Genomic DNA, 18,820 nt, shown 5'->3' on the forward strand with positions numbered 1-18,820 from the left:
TTTGGGAAACCCTGAAATATGCACTGGGGAATCATCAAGAAGTTTTTTTTAAAAAGGATTTTATTTATTCATGAGAGACACAGAAAGAGAGGCAGAGACACAGGCAGAGGGAGAAGCAGGCTCCCTCTAGGGAGCCCGATGTGGGACTCGATCCCGGGACTCCAGGATCCTGCCCTGAGCTGAAGGCAGACGCTCAACCACTGAGCCACCCAGGTGCCCCTCATCAAGAAGTTTTAATCAGGAAATTATAGACAATTATGTAATCTAATTATATTCTTAATATATAGTGCGTACTGCTCATTAGCTGTTGGTCAATCACTGTTTTTAAACCACCAGATTATTTTCAAAATGATGTGCTGCATACTCTGGGAAACTAGAGAGATGCATCAGATGTGTGTCTGGCATTAAAACATAACAATGTTGATTATTTATAAATGTTATTCCCCTAGGCAATTATTTGGGTCAAAGGCAATACAAAAGTGAGGAAGTTGAGGATAAACATGGAGAATTAGAGATTTTTTGAGTGGTCCTCACTCAGTGCTAATTTCTACAGAGTGTTTAATGCTAATTCTTTCCTCATAGATTATCACCCCTCAGATGCATGTGCTTCTTTTGCCTCTTTTTGGGCTAGGATTGTTTCTGGCTAGGGTCCTCACCCAGGCAGCTCAGGGAGTGTAAAAGGAAGAAAGCTGCCAAATTGAAACTTGAGGGTTTTTTTTTTTTTTTCAGGCCATAGTGGGGGTGTATAGCTGTTGGGTTTTTTGTCCTCAAAAGTACTACATTAGCAACATATTGAAGCTTTGGTGTATTCAAGTGGTGTCAATTCCAGGCATCTTTAAGGAGATGTCCTAAAGTGTATCCAAGGAGTTTAGAGGAAAATTTTGAAAGTGAAAGGGAAAAGGAAGTTGCATCTGGTGGAACAGAAAGAGCAAATCTAGAAATCTGGGAATGTTCTTCCTTAACTCCTTACTTGTTTCACTCAGTGTCAAGGGAGAGAATCTTCAAATAATCTTCTTGAATCAACTGAATCCTTATTAAATGTTTATTATCAGTCACATTCTCTAGTAGAGAAACATAGAGCCAGTATTTTGAGTGGACAGCTTCCAACTCTTCATTGCCATTGTGTCGTGGTCAAGAGCACTGGGTCCTGGAACTAGATGGCCTGTGTCAAAATCTGTTAAATCCTTCAGTCCAGTTACTTAAGGGCCCTGGTCCTCAGTGGCTGTAGGATTTTAGTCAAATTACGTAACCTCCCTATGCTTCAGTGTCTACGTCTAAAAATGGAAAGTAATAGTATGTACCTCATAAGGCCGTGAGGATTAAAGGAGCTAATAAATTGAAGTGCTTAGAATAGTGCCTGGCACACGCCAAAAGTTTCATCAACGGTTATCCGTAGGATATCTTTATCCTACCATTTTCACTAGGGTAATATTTACTGTGGAAATACATCAAAGAGTAGTAAGTTTTGTGGCCTAAAATAGAGTCTGTCTTCAGAGACTGGCCTGCTACCTCTAACTAGGATTGGGTGTAAATGGATGGTTAGAAATCTCTAATTCATATAATCCAAAAATATAGCAAATGTTTGTACATGTAAATAATAATAATAGCTAACATTTGCCGAGCATATAGCATGTGCCAGGAGTTGTTCCAAGGGCTTTTTTACCAAGTCATTTACTGTAGAGTTAAGGGAACTGAGGCCCTGAGGGCGTCAGCCGGTCCCCCAAGGTAACACAGCTGCTAGGGCAGGGCCAGGGTCCCACCCAGGCCATCCGACCCCCGACTCACACACATCCACTGTGAAGCCCACTTTCTCGTGCAAATGTGTTCTGTATTTTAGATCTCTTTGTCAAATGCTTCGTTTCATTTGCTGCAAACGTAAGTGGAAAAACATTAAAAATTAATTTCGTTAAACCATTGCAGCATAAAGACATTTCTTTCCTTGTTCTAGAGAAGGGTTGCTCGCGCCTCCCATATGAGAGCCATATCAATAACTACGATTGTCTTGTTCCACTGACGTGTATGAGGTTGTGAGTCGGATTTCACTGAGGCATCCAGACGCATGCGTGCATCTCTTAGAACTGCTTCTCACTTCACATTTTAGCGACGTATCTCCAGAGGGGTGTGTGAGTGAGGTCACCTTACATGCATTTTGCAAAATTAGCTTCTTTTTTTGCTATCATTAGGGTTAAAGCATCAAAAAAAAAATTAGGGTAATAGCAAAGCTTAGCCTATGAACCGTGTGCCCTGTAGGATTTTGACACAGACAGTGTTGGGATGAATCCTGCTTTTTGCGGCCTTGAGTGCAAAGGGCGAGCTGCCCTGCCAGCTAGCCATCCTTTGGGCGGCCATGCATCCTTGGTGCCCACTGCCAGCTCCGTCTGGGTTCGCTTTGAAAGGAGACCGGGCAAAAGTAAGGTGCCACTAGATGGAGCCCTGGCCATTTGGGTAGGAATCGGTGCAGGCGCCTGGATGCTAAATCACGCAGGCATATCACGCTGGCGGGGGCCCCTGGTATTTGAGGCTCTCGGCTTTTAATTGCAGAATGCATCTTTGTTCTTTGCCTGACCTGTGGAGTGACATCACTCCCTTTCTTCCTGTGCGCCGGCTTTGACACAAGCCAGATGGCCCAGGCCATCGGGAGGCGCGCAGACCGCCTGGTACAGCCGCTGATGAAACAGGACAGGAGGACGTTTTATGGTCAGCCGGGGGAGCGCGAGGAGGCTGCAGCTTGGCTAAGTGATTGCATTTATCGTGCGCACTCCATTCCTCTCGGAGAAGGTCACAAGGAAAAGAAAATACATTTTTATTTATAGCGTTGTGAGGTATAGACCTTTGATCTTTTATTAGCCAGTAGTCTGCTCCAAAGGAATGCTCTTTCCCCGGCTCTGCAGTCACTCGTGAAAATGACATGTTTATTTATGTTGAGTGGTTCTCGGGGGCTGTGCACCGTGACACTCACCTTCCCTCTTCCTCCCTTTTGTCTCCAGTCGGTAACACAAAAATGTTTTAGTTTTGTCCTGAGTTTAGTTTGGAGAAGTCAGAGTTCAGGTATGTTAATACAAGCAGCTCTCCGTCAGATACACTCCAGAGTGATTTGGGAAAATCTATTCCTGTTTATTATGTGTTTGTTCTTCAAAGATGTCAGAAGAGACCAGGAACAGACTTTTATTCCGGGGGGGGGGGGGGGAGGGCCAGGAAATGAATAAGGCATTCCTTCTACATCCATTTTTGGACATTTAGTGGTTAAGGTCACTTATAATCCCAATTTAAAATAGATTATTACAAGTCAGCATGAGTATTTTCCATTGTCATTCAAAGTTAAGCTTTAGCGATTGAAAGATTGTACAGAACTTTAAGAAAATCCTAACAGCTCTTCTCCAAGGTATTTTATTTTATTTTATTTTATTTTATTTTATTTTATTATTTTAGTTTATTTTTATTTTTTTCCCCAAGTTTTAACACTTAACACAATTTTGAGATTCTAACACATTGTCTCATTTCCCAAACCTTCCAAAACATTTTTACTCTTCTAAAGGTGAGGCTGTAAATATTATTCGCACAGTTGACCTTGGAATTATAAATGGTAAAATGGAACGAAAGTTCCCATTTGCTGTGCTTTGCTCACACTGCACTTTCTAAAGTGAAGTCTCCTAGTTGTTTGTAGTTTATTTGGTTCCCCAGGAAAAAAAGAAAAAAAAAAAGGGACCAGAAAAAAGAAACTCTAACAAAAGGAATCTCTTAATCTTACAATATTTTACAGTCTTCTCCAGGGAGAGAGATTTACAAATAATTGCTGGAAGGAGGCAGCAGGGTGTAAGGAAAGGACGTGGCTTTGCAGGGAGATACAGCAGAGGTTTCTAATCCTTTTTTCCACTGGTTATTTGCTTTTGTGCCCTTGGACCTTTGAGCCTCGATTTCCTCACATATTATTGGGGGATAAAAACCTACCCCCTAGGTTTATGGTAAAAATTAAATGATACAATGTGTATATTGGGCCCCAGACAGTTCCTGTCACGTGGTACGAGCTCCCTCCGTAAATGCTAATTCTTTTCAAATGTTTTAAACTTGGTCTCTTTTCTGACCTCTTGCAAAATGTGTTCACAGATTACACGTTTATATCGTGTGTATTTTATTCATGAGACATAAATAAGTCTAGGTTGAAAGGAAGCTCACCACCTGGAGAATAGGCATTTGAACTTGATCACCATTGTGTGTATGTGTTCAGTTCCTGAGAAAACCGTAACCATCAATTGTGCGATGAATGTGTTTAACATTTGTGATGTTTTAATTTGTTTTTGTTTTCTTTTTTCTCCTACTCAGCTCTTGCCCCTGTTCATTGCCTTTCGTTCTGTTGGTGAAGATATCACAGTGATGTCTGCATTCAACCTGCTGCATTTGGTGACAAAGAGCCAGCCAGTAGCCCTGCGAGCCTGTGGGCTTCCCTCAGGTTGCTGCTTCTTGTCCTGTACCTAGTGAGGGCACTGGTCTGGGTGGGTGTTTCTGCTGCAGGAAATGATACACCAGAATGCTGTGCTAAATTCCGTTTTCTTTCACTTGGGCCGTAATTTGAAGACGGAAATTGGTTATAAATCACCACTCTACTTTGACTAACATTCACTTCCACAAGCCTTACAACCCTTGGAAACATTGTCCAGTTTCCTTGTTTGGCCTGTAATTGTCACTAATATTTCATGATATCTTCTTGTTCTTTAATGCACACTACACATCTGAAAATCATAATGTTCACAAGAGGCTGGCAGTCTTCATAAGAAACTGCCCCAAATCACACAAATAGGATATTCCATCTTGTTCAAGGATAATGAAAATGCCTTTCATTCCACATGTGGCAATGACTTTGGGAAAGGAAAAATGAAAACGAACAACTTTAGTTACTTATTTATTATAGTTAAGAGGAAAAGATGTTCTCCTTAACGATGAAATAAACAGAACAAATATAGCATGCATCAGCTGGTTCTTGATTTAGAACCACTACACTTTCTAAAAATGTGATTTTAAGCATGTACTCAAGTGAGGGACGAAAGTCCAAATTTCATTATGTGCCTAGGGTGTAAATTTAATATTTTAGATTTTATTATGAAAATCACAACGGTCAGATATTTTCTGTGAACATTATTTTCAGTATCATTTATATTTTCTATTAGTGTACATATCTCTATTACTATATTGTATAAAGAATTGAATTCCATCTTGTTAAACATTCGTTGAATATTAACTGTGTGTGCCAGGCATTGTGTGAAGCAGTGAGGAGGATGCAATGATAAACAAGATCAAGGCGATTTGTTCACTAGCACAAGGTGGAAATGGTGCTGTGTGAAGAGCATTGAAGTGTATGGTGATAGAACTAAATAAAGAAAAGGTGTTTATACCTAGGATGTTAGGGGGATTCAGAGAAGAGGATGGTCCTAGCTCTTTGGTTAGGGGAAGTTTTTCTTTTTTTTTTTTTTAAATAGAAGGCCCATTGGAGAGGACAACCTTTTTTTTTTTTCTTTTTTTTTTTTTAAGATTTTATTTATTTATTCATGAGAGACACAGAGAGAGGCAGAGACATAGGCAGAGGGAGAAGCAGGCTCCATGCAGGGAGCTAGATATGGGACTTGATCCTGGGACTCCAGGATCATGCTCTGGGCCAAAGGCAGGCACCAAACCACTGAGCCACCCAGGTGCCCCAGGGGAAAAATTTTTGTAAAGGAGGGGAGGTCTCTGAAGTTTAAAGGAGGGCTTCATAAAGAAGATTTAGTTTTTTTTTTTAATTAATTAATTTATTTATTTATAATAGTCACAGAGAGAGAGAGAGAGGCAGAGACATAGGCAGAGGGAGAAGCAGGCTCCATGCACCGGGAGCCCGATGTGGGATTCGATCCCGGGTCTCCAGGATCGCGCCCTGGGCCAAAGGCAAGCGACAAACTGCTGCGCCACCCAGGGATCCGAAGATTTAGTTTTTAAGCCAAATTTCAATCAGTTATCCAAAGAGTGGGGAGGACAATTCTAGGATATGGAGTAGCATGGGCAAAGCACGAAGGCCTGCAAGAGCAAGGTATGTTCAGTGAGATGCAGGTTATTTAATCTGGCTAGATCGGGTGGGTAAGGGCAAGTGCTAGAGGGAAGGAGGGAAGGTAGCCAAATCACGAAATCCCTTCTATGATGTTTTAAGGAATTTAAGACTCGGGGAAGGGAGGAAAGGGAGATAACATGACTTGATTTGCATTTTATAAGGAATATTGATTAAGTATAGTGGAGGAAGGTCAGTGCTGGTTCCAGAAGGCTGGGATGGCAACTTGATTTGAAGGGTGGCTAAAGCCTTTGTCTTGAAGCTGTATTTAAATAGTAAACATATGTTGTTGTTGTTTTATAACATGGATTTTATGTTTATTCGTGATGACTTGAGAGGCTAATGAAGCTCGATGCATGAGGGCCCCAATGATTCTCAGTTGTTTTGCCTCTCTGAGCCACCCATGCCCTTGCAGTGACCCCACAGACAACACTGGAGGAGTTTGAGGCTGGAGGGACTCTTGAGATGCTGAGAACCTTAGCAGTGGTCATTACAGGAGGTTTGGAAAGAAGGGGGATGGGGGCTCCTGGGTGGCTCAGTCGGTTAAGTACCTACCTCTTGATTTCGGATCAGGTCACGAACTCAGGGTCTTGAGATGGAGCCCTGTGCTGGGCTCTGTGCTGGATGTGGAGATTGTTTGGGATTCTTTCTTCCTCTCTGCCTGTGCCCCTCCCTTGCTCGCCCTCTCTCTCAAAACAAAACAAAACAAAACAAAAACACAGAAAAAAACAAAAGAACCCCCCAAGCCCCAAAAAAACAGACCAAAAAAGAAAGAAGGGAGACGGACTTGAGAGATTATCAGTTTGTGGAACTGACAAGGTTTACCTGCTGAATTGTGCATGAGCTTGAGGGAGAGCATCCATCAATGTAGGCCCTGTGCCATGCGGAGCCTCTTCCCAACTATATACCATCTACGACAGTGGGAGTATGAAAGTTATTTAGTTTATACGTAGCCATGTTTTCCACTGACAAAAGCCCCAAAGTGCGAGAGCACCAGTAGTGTTCTGTAATATGAGTTTTCTATACGCAGAGGAGGCTAAGTATTTATGGAATCACCTTATTAATAAATAAATTAATTAATGGTGTATTCCTCAAGATATTAGAATCACGGAATTGACGGATTTCATAATGAAATTGTTTAATTGAGGTATAAGTGTCTTTAAACTTTGGTATCAAAATGGCTCAAAGATAAATTCAACGAAGCTGGCAATGCCCAAGCCATTGCCGTGCAGTGCTTAAACACACAGGTTCTGGAGGTTGACTGAACTTGAAGTCTGGCTTTGTTCCTTACCTAGCTGTGTACCTTGGCGTCCTTGTTTGTAAGATGGGAGTAATAATTGTACTCATCCGAAAAGTGGCTGTGGGGATGAGACAGATTAGGATGTGAAAAGTGCACAGAACAATGGCTGGGATTTAGTAACCACCATATAGAATTGCTCACTGAGTTCACTATAGATACCTGTAGCTCTCTGTCATCTATCTATCTTTGTATTTTCCTAGTATAATAGACTTTTAAGAACATTTAAATATGTCCCATCCTTCATTTAACTATTTTCCCTTTAATAGAAACTACAAATGCACTTTCTGTTTGAGAAGTAACCATCTCGATCTGTTGTTTTTAGCTCTTTTACTTAAACATCCTGCTGAACCAGAACACAAGGCCTATAAATATACAGCATGTTTCTTTTATTCTTACTGTCCAGTACTGATGGAAGCCCAAAGTGTCTGTCTTTCTGCCTTGCAAATCCATTTTAATTTCATAGAGGAATTGGCTAGACATAGCACTCCATAATGCCTTAGTCATTCAAGCACCACTTACTTTTTAAAGTTCTATGAAAGTCAGTCTTCCAACATTTACATATTTTATGAGTTGGATATTAGTAAAATTGTTACCATCCAATTCTCTAACAGAATTTTATACGGGAATACAGGAAATACAGGAATGTTGAAGAATTAGTAACGAGACAAACTATATTTTGAAAAATAAAAGTGAAGTTGAAATGGGAATGCTAGTCTCTATTACTTCGTATAAGTAGGAAGGGAAGAGGTCAAAATTGGAGATATAGGAAATTAAGGTGAAAGTCTGGAGTCTTGCTTCAATTTACTGTTCCCTGGTCAAAACCCATTACAACAAAAATCTCTGTAAATCAGAAAGATTTCTTCTCCCTTGGCCAGGACTCTACTAATTTCAGGTATTATTCAATACAAAATAATTCCAGAACTAAAAAGTAATTGGAACAGGCTCTTAAAATTGATTATAACTGGATTGACCTATATGAAGGCCATATCCCAAAAGAGTGACCTATCATTTTTCAGCCTTGACTTCCTTTACTTCTTATTTTTTTAATAAAGCATAATTTTAATTTAGAGCTTATTAAGTGCATCTGAGTTATGGTTCACTCATGTTTGTAATTAAAGGTAATTTCTTTCTGTCTCAGAATTTTTTCTTAATTTCCTATAACAGTTTCATTTTGTATTAAAAGAGCACTGGGAGAGGAGTCAGAAAATCCTAACCACAGCCCTGTCGTTAACTTGTGTGACCGTGAACATGACCATAAACCTCTTTGGATCTCAGTCTCTTTATCTTTAAAGCAAAGAATTCAAATTAGATCATATATTCAGTTCTGGGATCCTGTGATTTTATTTGTTTTTTACTTTTGGCTTTGGCTTAATCAAATCTGGAAACTCAGTACTTAATTAATGGCTGGGAATTTATAGAAAAATCTGCTAGGTTGTGGTGGGAGGACAGAAATCTTTTCCACATTTGAACATTAGAATTCCTTACCACTAAATCAAGACGGAAGCATTATCTGAGGAGGGATTAGGAAGCACAATTTTATACATAGTCTCAGTGCTTGATAAAAATTAAGTCTAATTGTAGCTTAGGGTAGATAGCATGGTAGCTTTCAGCCAAGTGAGAGAGTATTTGTCTAAATAGTACTAATTACAGTGATAAATTATACTTTTCTCTAACATCACACACATACTATGCGGTTGTTACTTGACTTCATTGGTGGATTTAACAGTCATCCTGAATTGAAGAGCCACATGGCTGTTATGTAGTTTGTAAAGATACCATAATATCCTAACATAGAAAATAGAAGTCTTAAAGAGAGATATTTTTCAAGTGGTGTTTGCGAGTCATTGGCTATCATCTATATTACTAGAACTCTCTGGAGCTTAGCACAATGCCTGGCACTTAATAAACATTTGTTAAACGAATGAATAAACATTTGGAAAGTTTACATGTAGGTGAAGTGGTAGCTATGACAGAGAGTACAAATTTATTTGAGAGTCTTTTGCATGGGAAGATGAAAAGTAAAGTTCATCGTTTGGTTGCCTTTTGAATACATTATGAAAAAACAATTTCTCATCTCTTTTCTCACTTTGTTGCATTTAATATAATACAGTTGATATCATCAGTATAAAACACATCGTGGCCCAACCAAAAGCAAGAAACTAGTAACATGGATTCATTGTATAATACCCAGACTTGCTTTTACTTTTTCTCTCAAACCGTTTGAGTTTTGGTGGCAGATAAACTATTTGAGGAAGGGAATAAGTACACATTATGCTTATTATGAGAATTAAGAATTCCGGATCTCTTGATCACTTTTCTCTGGAGCAAATTAATGTTGTTTGTTATGCTTTAAATTTTCCATTTGTAAAGAGTAACTACAACAGACATGCACCAAAGCAACATCCATAAGTAAGAATAACTGCTATCCAAGTTTGAACTGGCAGTAGTTCATTAATGGCATCTGATGTTATATTTATGTACCTTTTTTAAAGAAAGAAAAACAATTGAAGTCCCCAGTGTGCTGTTCATCTACTGCATAGATTGGCTTTCTATACCAGTTTTATTTTTTAACCTTTTAAGGTTATGAAAAGATGAACCATCTCCATGATTCTTTGATTAAAGTTATGCCTCTCCTCCCCCAGAAAGTACATCTGGGCACCTAACACACAATTTTTCACATAATTTCATTTTGGGGGTTAGATGTTCTGAGAAACCCTTAAGGGAGGGCTCTTTGACCACAGGTTCAGAACCTGTGTTCTAAACGATACACATGAAACCAACATAAAAACTGATTAGAACATAGCATATCTGATTTCTTTATTGATACCACCAATGGAATTCTCTCCCACCTGTTTAGATTAATGCCCACCATTGTTCAGTTTCACCATTGTCTTACATGCTCATCTTACCCAACTTCTTCGATCATATTAAAAGGCTTTGGGGGAGATTTTTTTGAAAAGAAAAAATAGTATTTAAAAATGGACATACAAATTTCAACTCACGTAATTCACAGAATAATTTGCAATTAATTGATTGAATTGTACCCACTTTTTCCGGTAGATGGCACTAGATTTACATTCTTTTACAGCATGCACGTAAACTGATATTAGCACATAGGTGCATTGTGAAAACTTCAACAAAAGTATGTAAAGAATATCCAGTTAAGAACATATGGATTTACAAACCACAAATTTTTCTGCTTATATTATGTTCAAACAATATTTGTAGAGTGCAAAACCTTTTTCCATTTTCAATAGGACTCCAAGTCTCTTATGCTTGGACATCTCATCGAAATTGTCTTTCATGTAGACTTTCTATAAACTATAACAAGTTTTCATAAATTAACTTATCTTAAAACCAAATAGCTGATTTAACAGTAATTTATAGTGTTATATGCTACTAAGTTTTCTTCAGCAGACCACCCAAGAATGAAAGAAAATTTCACATTTTGTTTTGCTATGCTTTGAATTTTTATAGAATCTTGAAAATGTTACTAGTTTAACATGTTTACTGTTAAGCCTGGATCATTTTTTACGTGAATTAAAATGTTTTTGGAAACTAAGAAAAATTATATTTAAAGTGTTGATTAATCAGTACTCTGATGCAGCTATATACTTTTTTTCTAAAACAATGTTTTAGTAGTTCTATGGTATAATAAAGTTTTAATGTTAATGTTGAAAACTTGCTGTATGACATCTAATTACCTCATGAGTTTTAAAAATTATTTGTGCACAAGGCTAAATTATTACGGAACAGTACATCTATATGAATAAGGTGTTGGGCATATGGTTTGTTAAATGTGGATTTTGTTAATTTTTTGTTAAATATGGAATAAATCTTCATATATACATTAATAATTATAAAGTATGTAGCAACATCTAGTAGCAACAGAGATTAAAAATGGGCATGAACAAAATATAAAACAAATTTTAGTTTGAGAAATTCACTGGTCAACTAATTAACAATGACTATAAAGAATATAAAACGTGTTATGAGTTCTGAAAACAAATGATAATTCTGCAGGGTTAGATTATCTAGACAGTATGGACTTTGGGGGAATTTTATAAGTAGAGTTATTAGATACTTGTCTATCTAAACATGTTCACAAGAATGTTACCTATCAGATCCTATAGAAGGATTTATTCAAATAAGCCTGAGCCACCTTTTGCTTTCAACAAACGTGTGTAATGAAGGAATGAGGCCCCTATGGCAGTTCACAAAGACTCACTAAGATTGAAGCTAGATACTTGAATTGTCCTTGTCCATCTTTTCCAATTTATAGCTTTATAGTAAACAAATTTCTCATGGCTGCTTTTGCTAGATACATTTTATTTTAAAATGCTTTAAAAAGGATTTTACTGAGATGCAATGGCAAATTATTTCTGATTACTTTTTGTGCCCTTGCATTGAAAATCAACCATTTATTTAAAAATTTAACATTTCCATTCATTTATTTCAATTCCCTAATTTTTTCTTTTCTTTTTTTACGCTTAGTATATTTACACTTGTATTAGCCACTTAAAGATGCAGGTTATAAAAAAATATGCCAGGAAATGACAAAGATATCAGTTATTTAGGTGATTTGTAAGAACTATACATTTATAGAATTTAAATTTACTTAACTACTATGATAAGCATTTCCGTCAACACTCAACATATTTATTATTGTCAGCTACATAACTGCAAACAAAGAATGGAGTGCTAATTTAAATAATTAGATTATTTGAATTTTAAGTAAGCAGAGAAAAATCCAAAATTCTATAGTGATAGCTTTTAAGATTTTGTTTTATTGTGGAAGTGCATTTTGGCTCACAGAATGAGACAGCTGTTGATATTATATTCCACTTTGATTAATATTTTAATATTTCTTGTGCAAATTTTAAATAACACAGTAAGTTACAGAGCTTGCTGTCATGTTACTGGTATTGATGAAGAAACAGATTGGAAGCTTAGTCTGTATTTACTATAGCTTGTTTCTACTACCAGCCTGCTTTCTGGCGCCATGAATCTGTTTTGGGCCTTTTATTCCTATTCTTCATTTGTAAACTGAGAATGACATAACAGTCTTGTCAAATCTTTCACAGTTAGATATAACACTCAGGTGTTAATATTCCGTTCGTCTTTAATTCCTGGCTGTAAGGGAGAATAAACCGGAAAAATTAAAAAAGGAGGGGGTGGGACATTAAATATGTCTGGGAAAGGTGATGAGTTTGATTGGCCAAATCGATTTCTAATGTAGGAAAATCCTTGGTTCCTGCAAAGTAAGCTCCTGAAAGACAGAGGTTTTTTTTGTTTTTTTGTTTTTTGTTTTTTTTTGCCTCTTTACATTACATCTCAGCAACTACTATTGTGTTCAATAAATATTTGTGGAATGAATGAATGAATGGGTGTAAAGTAGCATCATCTTATGTATCAAAATAATGCCACATTGTAAGTAATGTGACCCCTTTTCTAATGAATGTACATTCTGGTGAGAAAGATGGTCACTTTGGGTCCAACTTTTGTTATCTGTAGGATGAACAATGTTATATATACTTACTGGCTTTTTGATTCTACGTAAACACTGTTCCTTTGCTTTCTATGGTGGGAGGGAGGAAAGAAGTGAGAAGCACTATGCCTCTTTCTGCACAGAATGGCAGACTGGCTTCTTGGACTAGGATCTGAAGCAATGACAGTTCTTCTGAAAGATACTGAAGGGATGTGTAGATGTAATCAGCAGGAAGTGGTAAGGGTGGGGGATGGCGGCCTGGGGGTGAGAATGGAATGTGAGCACATGGGTTAGTAAAAGATGGGCATGTTAAAGCACAACAAAGCATGAGTTCAAGAACAAAATGTAATGAATGAATAAATTAAAGCAGGAACACTGCAGACAAGAGAGCCTGGCTCTCATTAACCAGGTGTGTGACCATGTCAAGTAACTTTGTTAGGCTTTGCTTTCCTCGCGAGAGCTTTGGACTAGAAGGCCGTTTCCCAAATTATAACCTGGGGTACACTAATACCCTGTAAAACTGATCCCATTGTCAAATTGAGAAACTGCATACTACCACATTTTATAAATTCTGTTCTTACATTTTTATCATCTCGATAATCAGGATGCAGTTATTTATTTATTTATTTATTTATTTATTTATTTAAAGATTTTATTTATTTATTCACGAGACACAGAGAGAAAGAGACAGAGACACAGACAGAGGGAGAAGCAGGCTCCCTGCGGGGAGCCCAATGTGGGACTCACCCGGGATCATGCCCTGGGCCAAAGGCAGATGCTCAACCGCTGAGTCACCTATGTGCCCCTAATCAGGATGCCGTTTAAACCATTGTGTGAGGAAATATTGTGTCATTGGCAACCCTTTTTTACTTTTCTAGTGGAAAAACAATGGTGTATTAAACATGTGGTGTTTGATAATGCACGTCAATATTAAGAAAATCTCTGAGAAGATCTTCATTAAAAAACCCATGTAACCTTGATTTTTTTTCCAATGTGCTTTGACCGTGGAAATGTATTCTTGCCAGTCCCCCCCCCCCCCCCCCAGCAAGAACTACCTGTTAGCTTTTTTTGGGGGAGGCAGTGTTTTACAGATTACATTTTGGGGAATGCTGGATTAGAGAATCTCTTTGTCTAAAATCCACAGATTTAATGGAATATTAGCCATTATAGAAGATTTGAATGTGGAACTCAAGAGAGGTACTAAAGGATTCAGAGTAGTTTAATAAAGGAAAAAAATCATTTTTTCATTTCAGTGATTTAAAATTTTAAAAAAATTTATTTATTCAGGAGAGGCACATAGAGAGGCAGAGACCCAGGCAGAGGGAGAAGCAGGCCTCATGTGGGGAGCCCGATGTGGGATTTGATCCTGGGACTCAGGATCACCCCCTGAGCCAAAGCCAGATGCTCATCCACTGAATCACCCAGGCATCCCTCACTGATTTAAAATATTAATGTTGGAGTTTTTAAAATTTTTTTTTATTTTTTTAAAGTAATCTCTACACTCAATGTGGGGTTTGAATTTACAACCCTGAGATCAAGAGTCATGCTTCAGGGACAGAGCCAGCAGGCGCCCCTATTGTTGCCGTTTTTTTTTTTTTTTTTTTTTTTTTTTTTTTTTTTTTTATAAATTAATTTTTATTGGTGTTCAATTTACCAACATACAGAATAACTCCCAGTGCTCATCCCGTCAAGTGTACCCCCCAGTGCCCGTCACCCATTCACCCCCACCCCCCACCCTCCTCCCCCTCCACCACCCCTAGTTCATTTCCCAGAGTTAGAAGTCTTTATGTTCTGTCTCCCTTTCTGATATTTCTCACACATTTCTTCTCCCTTCCCTTATATTCCCTTTCGCTATTATTCATATTCCCCAAATGAATGAGAACATACACCGTTTGTCCTTCTCCGGTTACTGTGGCCAAGTTCAAAAAGGGTGTTGCCTGAGTTCTCCTCTGGGATTTTGATGGAATCTTGTCTCACATTTAGATCTTTCATCTATTTTGAGTTTATCTTTGTGTATGGTGCAAGAGAGTGGTCCAGTTTCATTCTTCTGCATGTGGATGTCCAATTTTCCCAGCACCATTTATTGAAGAGACTGTCTTTCTTCCAGTGGATCGTCTTTCCTCCTTTATCGCATATTAGTTGAGCATAAAGTTCAGGGTCCACTTCTGGGTTCTCTGTTCTGTTCCACTGATCTATGTGTCTGTTTTTGTGCCAGTACCACACTGCCTTGATGAACACAGCTTTGTAGTACAACCTGAAATCTGGCATTGTGATGCCCCCAGATATGGTTTTCTTTTTTTAAAATTCCCCTGGCTGTTTGGGGTCTTTTCTGATTCCACACAAATCTTAAAATAATTTGTTCTAAGTCTCTGAAGAAAGTCCATGGTATTTTGATAGGGATTGCATTATACGTGTAAATTGCCCTGGGTAACATTGACATTTTCACAATATTAATTCTGCCAATCCATGAGCATGGAATATTTTTCCATCTCTTTGTGTCTTCCTCAATTTCTTTCAGAAGTGTTCTGTAGTTTTTAGGGTATATTTTGAGAACCATTTGAATGGTAAATGGTTCTCCAACCTTTTATTTTCAGGTTGTAGGTGTCCTTCTGTCTAAAATGAGTCTCTTGTAGACAGCAAATAGATGGGTCCTGTTTTTTTATCCAGTCTGAAACTCTGCGCCTTTTGATGGGGTCATTAAGCCCATTCACGTTCAGAGTTACTTGAACTTCTTCTTAAAGGGGAGTTTTAAGAGTCCCCCTTAAAATTTCTTGCAGAGCTGGTTTGGAGGTCACATATTCTTTCAGTTCCTGCCTGTCTTGGAAGCTCTTTATCTCTCCTTCCATTTTGAATGAGAGCCTTGCTGGATAAAGTATTCTTGGTTGCATGTTCTTCTCATTTAGGACCCTGAATATATCCTGCCAGCCCTTTCTGGCCTGCCACGTCTCTGTGGAGAGGTCTGCTGTTACCCTAATATTCCTCCCCATGAAAGTCAGGGACTTCTTGTCTCTTGCTGCTTTAAGGATCTTCTCTTTATCTTTGGAATTTGCAAGCTTCACTATTAGATGTCGAGGTGTTGAACGGTTTTTATTGATTTTAGGGGGGGATCTCTCTATTTCCTGGATCTGAATGCCTGTTTCCCTTCCCAGATTGGGAAAGTTTTCAGCTAGGATTTGTTCAAATACATATTCTGGCCCTCTGTCCCTTTCGGCGCCCTCGGGAACCCCAATTAAACGTAGGTTTTTCTTCCTCAGGCTGTCGTTTATTTGCCTTAATCTGTCTTCATGGTCCTTCAATTGTTTATCTCTTTTTTCCTCAGTTTCCCTCTTTGCCATTAACTTGTCTTCTATGTCACTCACTCGTTCTTCCACCTCGTTAACCCTCGTCGTTAGGACTTCTAGTTTGGATTGCATCTCATTCAATTGATTTTTAATTTCTGCCTGATTGGATCTAAATTCTGCAGTCATGAAGTCTCGTGAGGCCTTAATGCTTTTTTCTAGAGCCACCAGTAGCTGTAGAATAGTGCTTCTGAATTGGCTTTCTGACATTGAAGTGTAATCCAGATTTTGTAACTCTGTGGGAAAGAGGGCTGTTTCTGATTCTTTCTTTTGAGTTGAGGTTTTCCTTCTAGTCATTTTGCTCAGTGCAGAGTGGCCAGAAACAAGTTGTATTGGAACACGGGGGAGTATCACTGGTCCGTCTAGCTGGTCTTCTGGGGGAGGGGCCTGTTGCGTTGATTTTCAGGTGTTAGCACTTGGGGGAGCTGCTCTGCCCCTGCCTGCTGCAGGGCTCTGCGGGGGTTGTTTACCCCGCCAGGCCCCAGGAGGAACAGCAGCAGTTGCTATGGCAACTCTGGAAGCCTGGATTCAGCCTCCGCAGGAACTATGGGGCTCGGGGCTCTCGGCTCTCCGTCCGCAGGGCCTGGAGGCTCCGGGGCGGGGCCGCTGATCTGCTCAGCTCGGGGCAGGAGCGTCCTCGCTGTCTCGGGCCCTCCCGGCCTCTGCCTGTCCCGGGGGAGGCCGGATCCTGGGCTGTGTCCCGGCGCCCTGTGCTCCGGGGCCTGCGCTGTAGGATTCGCGCTCCCGCCCTGCAGCTCCCTCCCTGGAGCCGCTCCCGAGCCCCTCCGAGCTGCTCCGGTCGGTCCCTCCGTGCGCGCGCGCTGCAGCCCTTAGGGAGCTCGGAGCACTCCCCTGCGCTCGCAGGTGTCTGTTAGTGTCCCCGGGAGCCTGAGGGCATCCCCGCTCTCCTGGGTCCTGCTCCAACTCCCTGCGAGCCCCTTTCCGCCCGCCCGGGAAGGTTGGTGCAGCTCCTGCTCCTCCGGGACGGGGCTCTCCTGTCCTGGGGACACTCGCCCCGGCCTCAGCCCGGCTCCTCGCGGGGCCCCTCCCCCTTGGAGGCCTTTTGTTCCTTTATTTCTTTTTCCCCGTCTTCCTACCTTGATAGAAGCGTGAACTCTTCTCACTGTAGCATTCCAGCTGGTCTCTCTTTACATCTCAGGCCGAATTCGTAAATTTTCAGGATGGTTTGAAGGTTATCTAGGTAATTTGGTGGGGACAGGTGATTTGGGGACCCTGCTCTTCCGCCATCTTGCCCCTCCCCCCTGTTGCCGTTTTTAAACTAAATTCCAAGAAACATAGCCAAAGGGATCATTTAGAAAACATCTTTTTGGAAGACAATTTAAATACAAATAATTAAAATGGAGAGTTGAATAAATATTTAAATACAACGTATACTTACTTAGGACTTACTCTTGCCCGGGCACATTGCTAGGTGCTGGGAGTGCAAAGATAACCAACATATGTATGTACCCTGTCTTTCAAGGAGATATTGAATAATTCAGGAGAAGCCTTATGCCTTTTCTTTAATTGGGTGATAAAGAAAAATATAAAATTTTTAACTTTTTTTCCCCTCCAGAATCTTTCAGGTTTTTCTGGAACATATGGGCTGGCTCATTGAGTGGCAATTGCAGACTTGTTTTCTGCCCGATGTTTTAGAATTAATTTAGATTTTAAATTTGATTTGGATGTTAATATAATTTTGGAAATTTGCAGATATGAGCTCTTAGACAATGTAAATTTTATTTTCTTTCCAATGAAGTATTCCTAGTGCTACTTTTAAACAAAATTCTGCATGATAATCGAAGCGAGGGATGCTGTGCTTCCTTCTTGTGGATGGTTACCCTCATCTTCCCTTCAGTCTATGCTCCCAAGGGGGTGAGGGAGGATGGGAGTGCGAGCTATTTTTTGCTCAAGTCTTTTTGATTGCATGTGAAATGTAGAATGGAAATGAGCCTGTCTGTTTTTAATTTTTTTTTCTTTTTCCTGTATGGGCCATGATGTTCTAGTGAAGACCCATACTCGAAAAAAAATTAAAAACAGGGAACTCCAACTTTGTCAGACATTTCACATGCAGTCAGATAGACTTGAAGTTAAAGTGACTTTCTCTTCCACTATTGTCACTTGATGATGGCAGGGCCTTGAAAAATTCTCTTTTACTCCTATGCTTTGGAAGCAAGAAAATGCTTTTTGGATCAAGACCTGTTTTAAATATTTCCCTAAACTCTAAGGCTTTATGTTCCACATTAATGTGAAAGTCATCACTCTTGGTATTTGCATTACATCCTGAAGAGTCAGTAAAGTACTCGTTAGTTCTTTTAGATACTTAAAGAGTGTTGATAAAATTATTACTGTGCATGAATTGAATGATTAAAAATTTGTGACACACAAGTAAAAGGTAGAAATGCAGAGTGTGGTTTCTATCTTACAGAGTCATTCAGGTGAATGTTTCATCAGGAAGCCCGTAGTGGGGAACCTCTCCATGTCTCCTATCAAGAAAGTTATGCCTCCCTACACATAAGAACTTACTCTTAAAGGCTAGAATTTTAAACCATAGTAATAGGCTTTGGATGCTGTGGGAAATACATTTACTCCCATTGACTTCCAGTGAGAAAAAGCTTGCACAC

At 39.4% G+C, this 18,820-nt stretch overlaps 1 protein-coding gene across 2 annotated transcripts in view; it reads left to right on the forward strand.

The window, feature by feature from the left end:
* The window catches only part of MSRB3 (methionine sulfoxide reductase B3), a 185,784-nt gene that overhangs the window by 25,657 nt on the left and 141,307 nt on the right, over positions 1-18,820 (forward strand). Inside the window, exon 2 of one of the 2 annotated variants that reach the window (XM_055328257.1) lies at positions 4,321-4,447. The exons of the other annotated variant lie outside the window; for it this stretch is intronic. Coding sequence (XP_055184232.1) covers positions 4,372-4,447 — 76 coding nt within the window. The 5' untranslated portion in view covers positions 4,321-4,371. The remainder of the gene's footprint in view (positions 1-4,320; positions 4,448-18,820) is intronic. 2 annotated transcript variants of the gene reach the window in all.

Source organism: Nyctereutes procyonoides, unplaced genomic scaffold, assembly GCF_905146905.1.
Source record: "Nyctereutes procyonoides isolate TBG_1078 unplaced genomic scaffold, NYPRO_anot_genome, whole genome shotgun sequence".
In the NCBI taxonomy this organism is placed as follows: domain Eukaryota; kingdom Metazoa; phylum Chordata; class Mammalia; order Carnivora; family Canidae; genus Nyctereutes; species Nyctereutes procyonoides.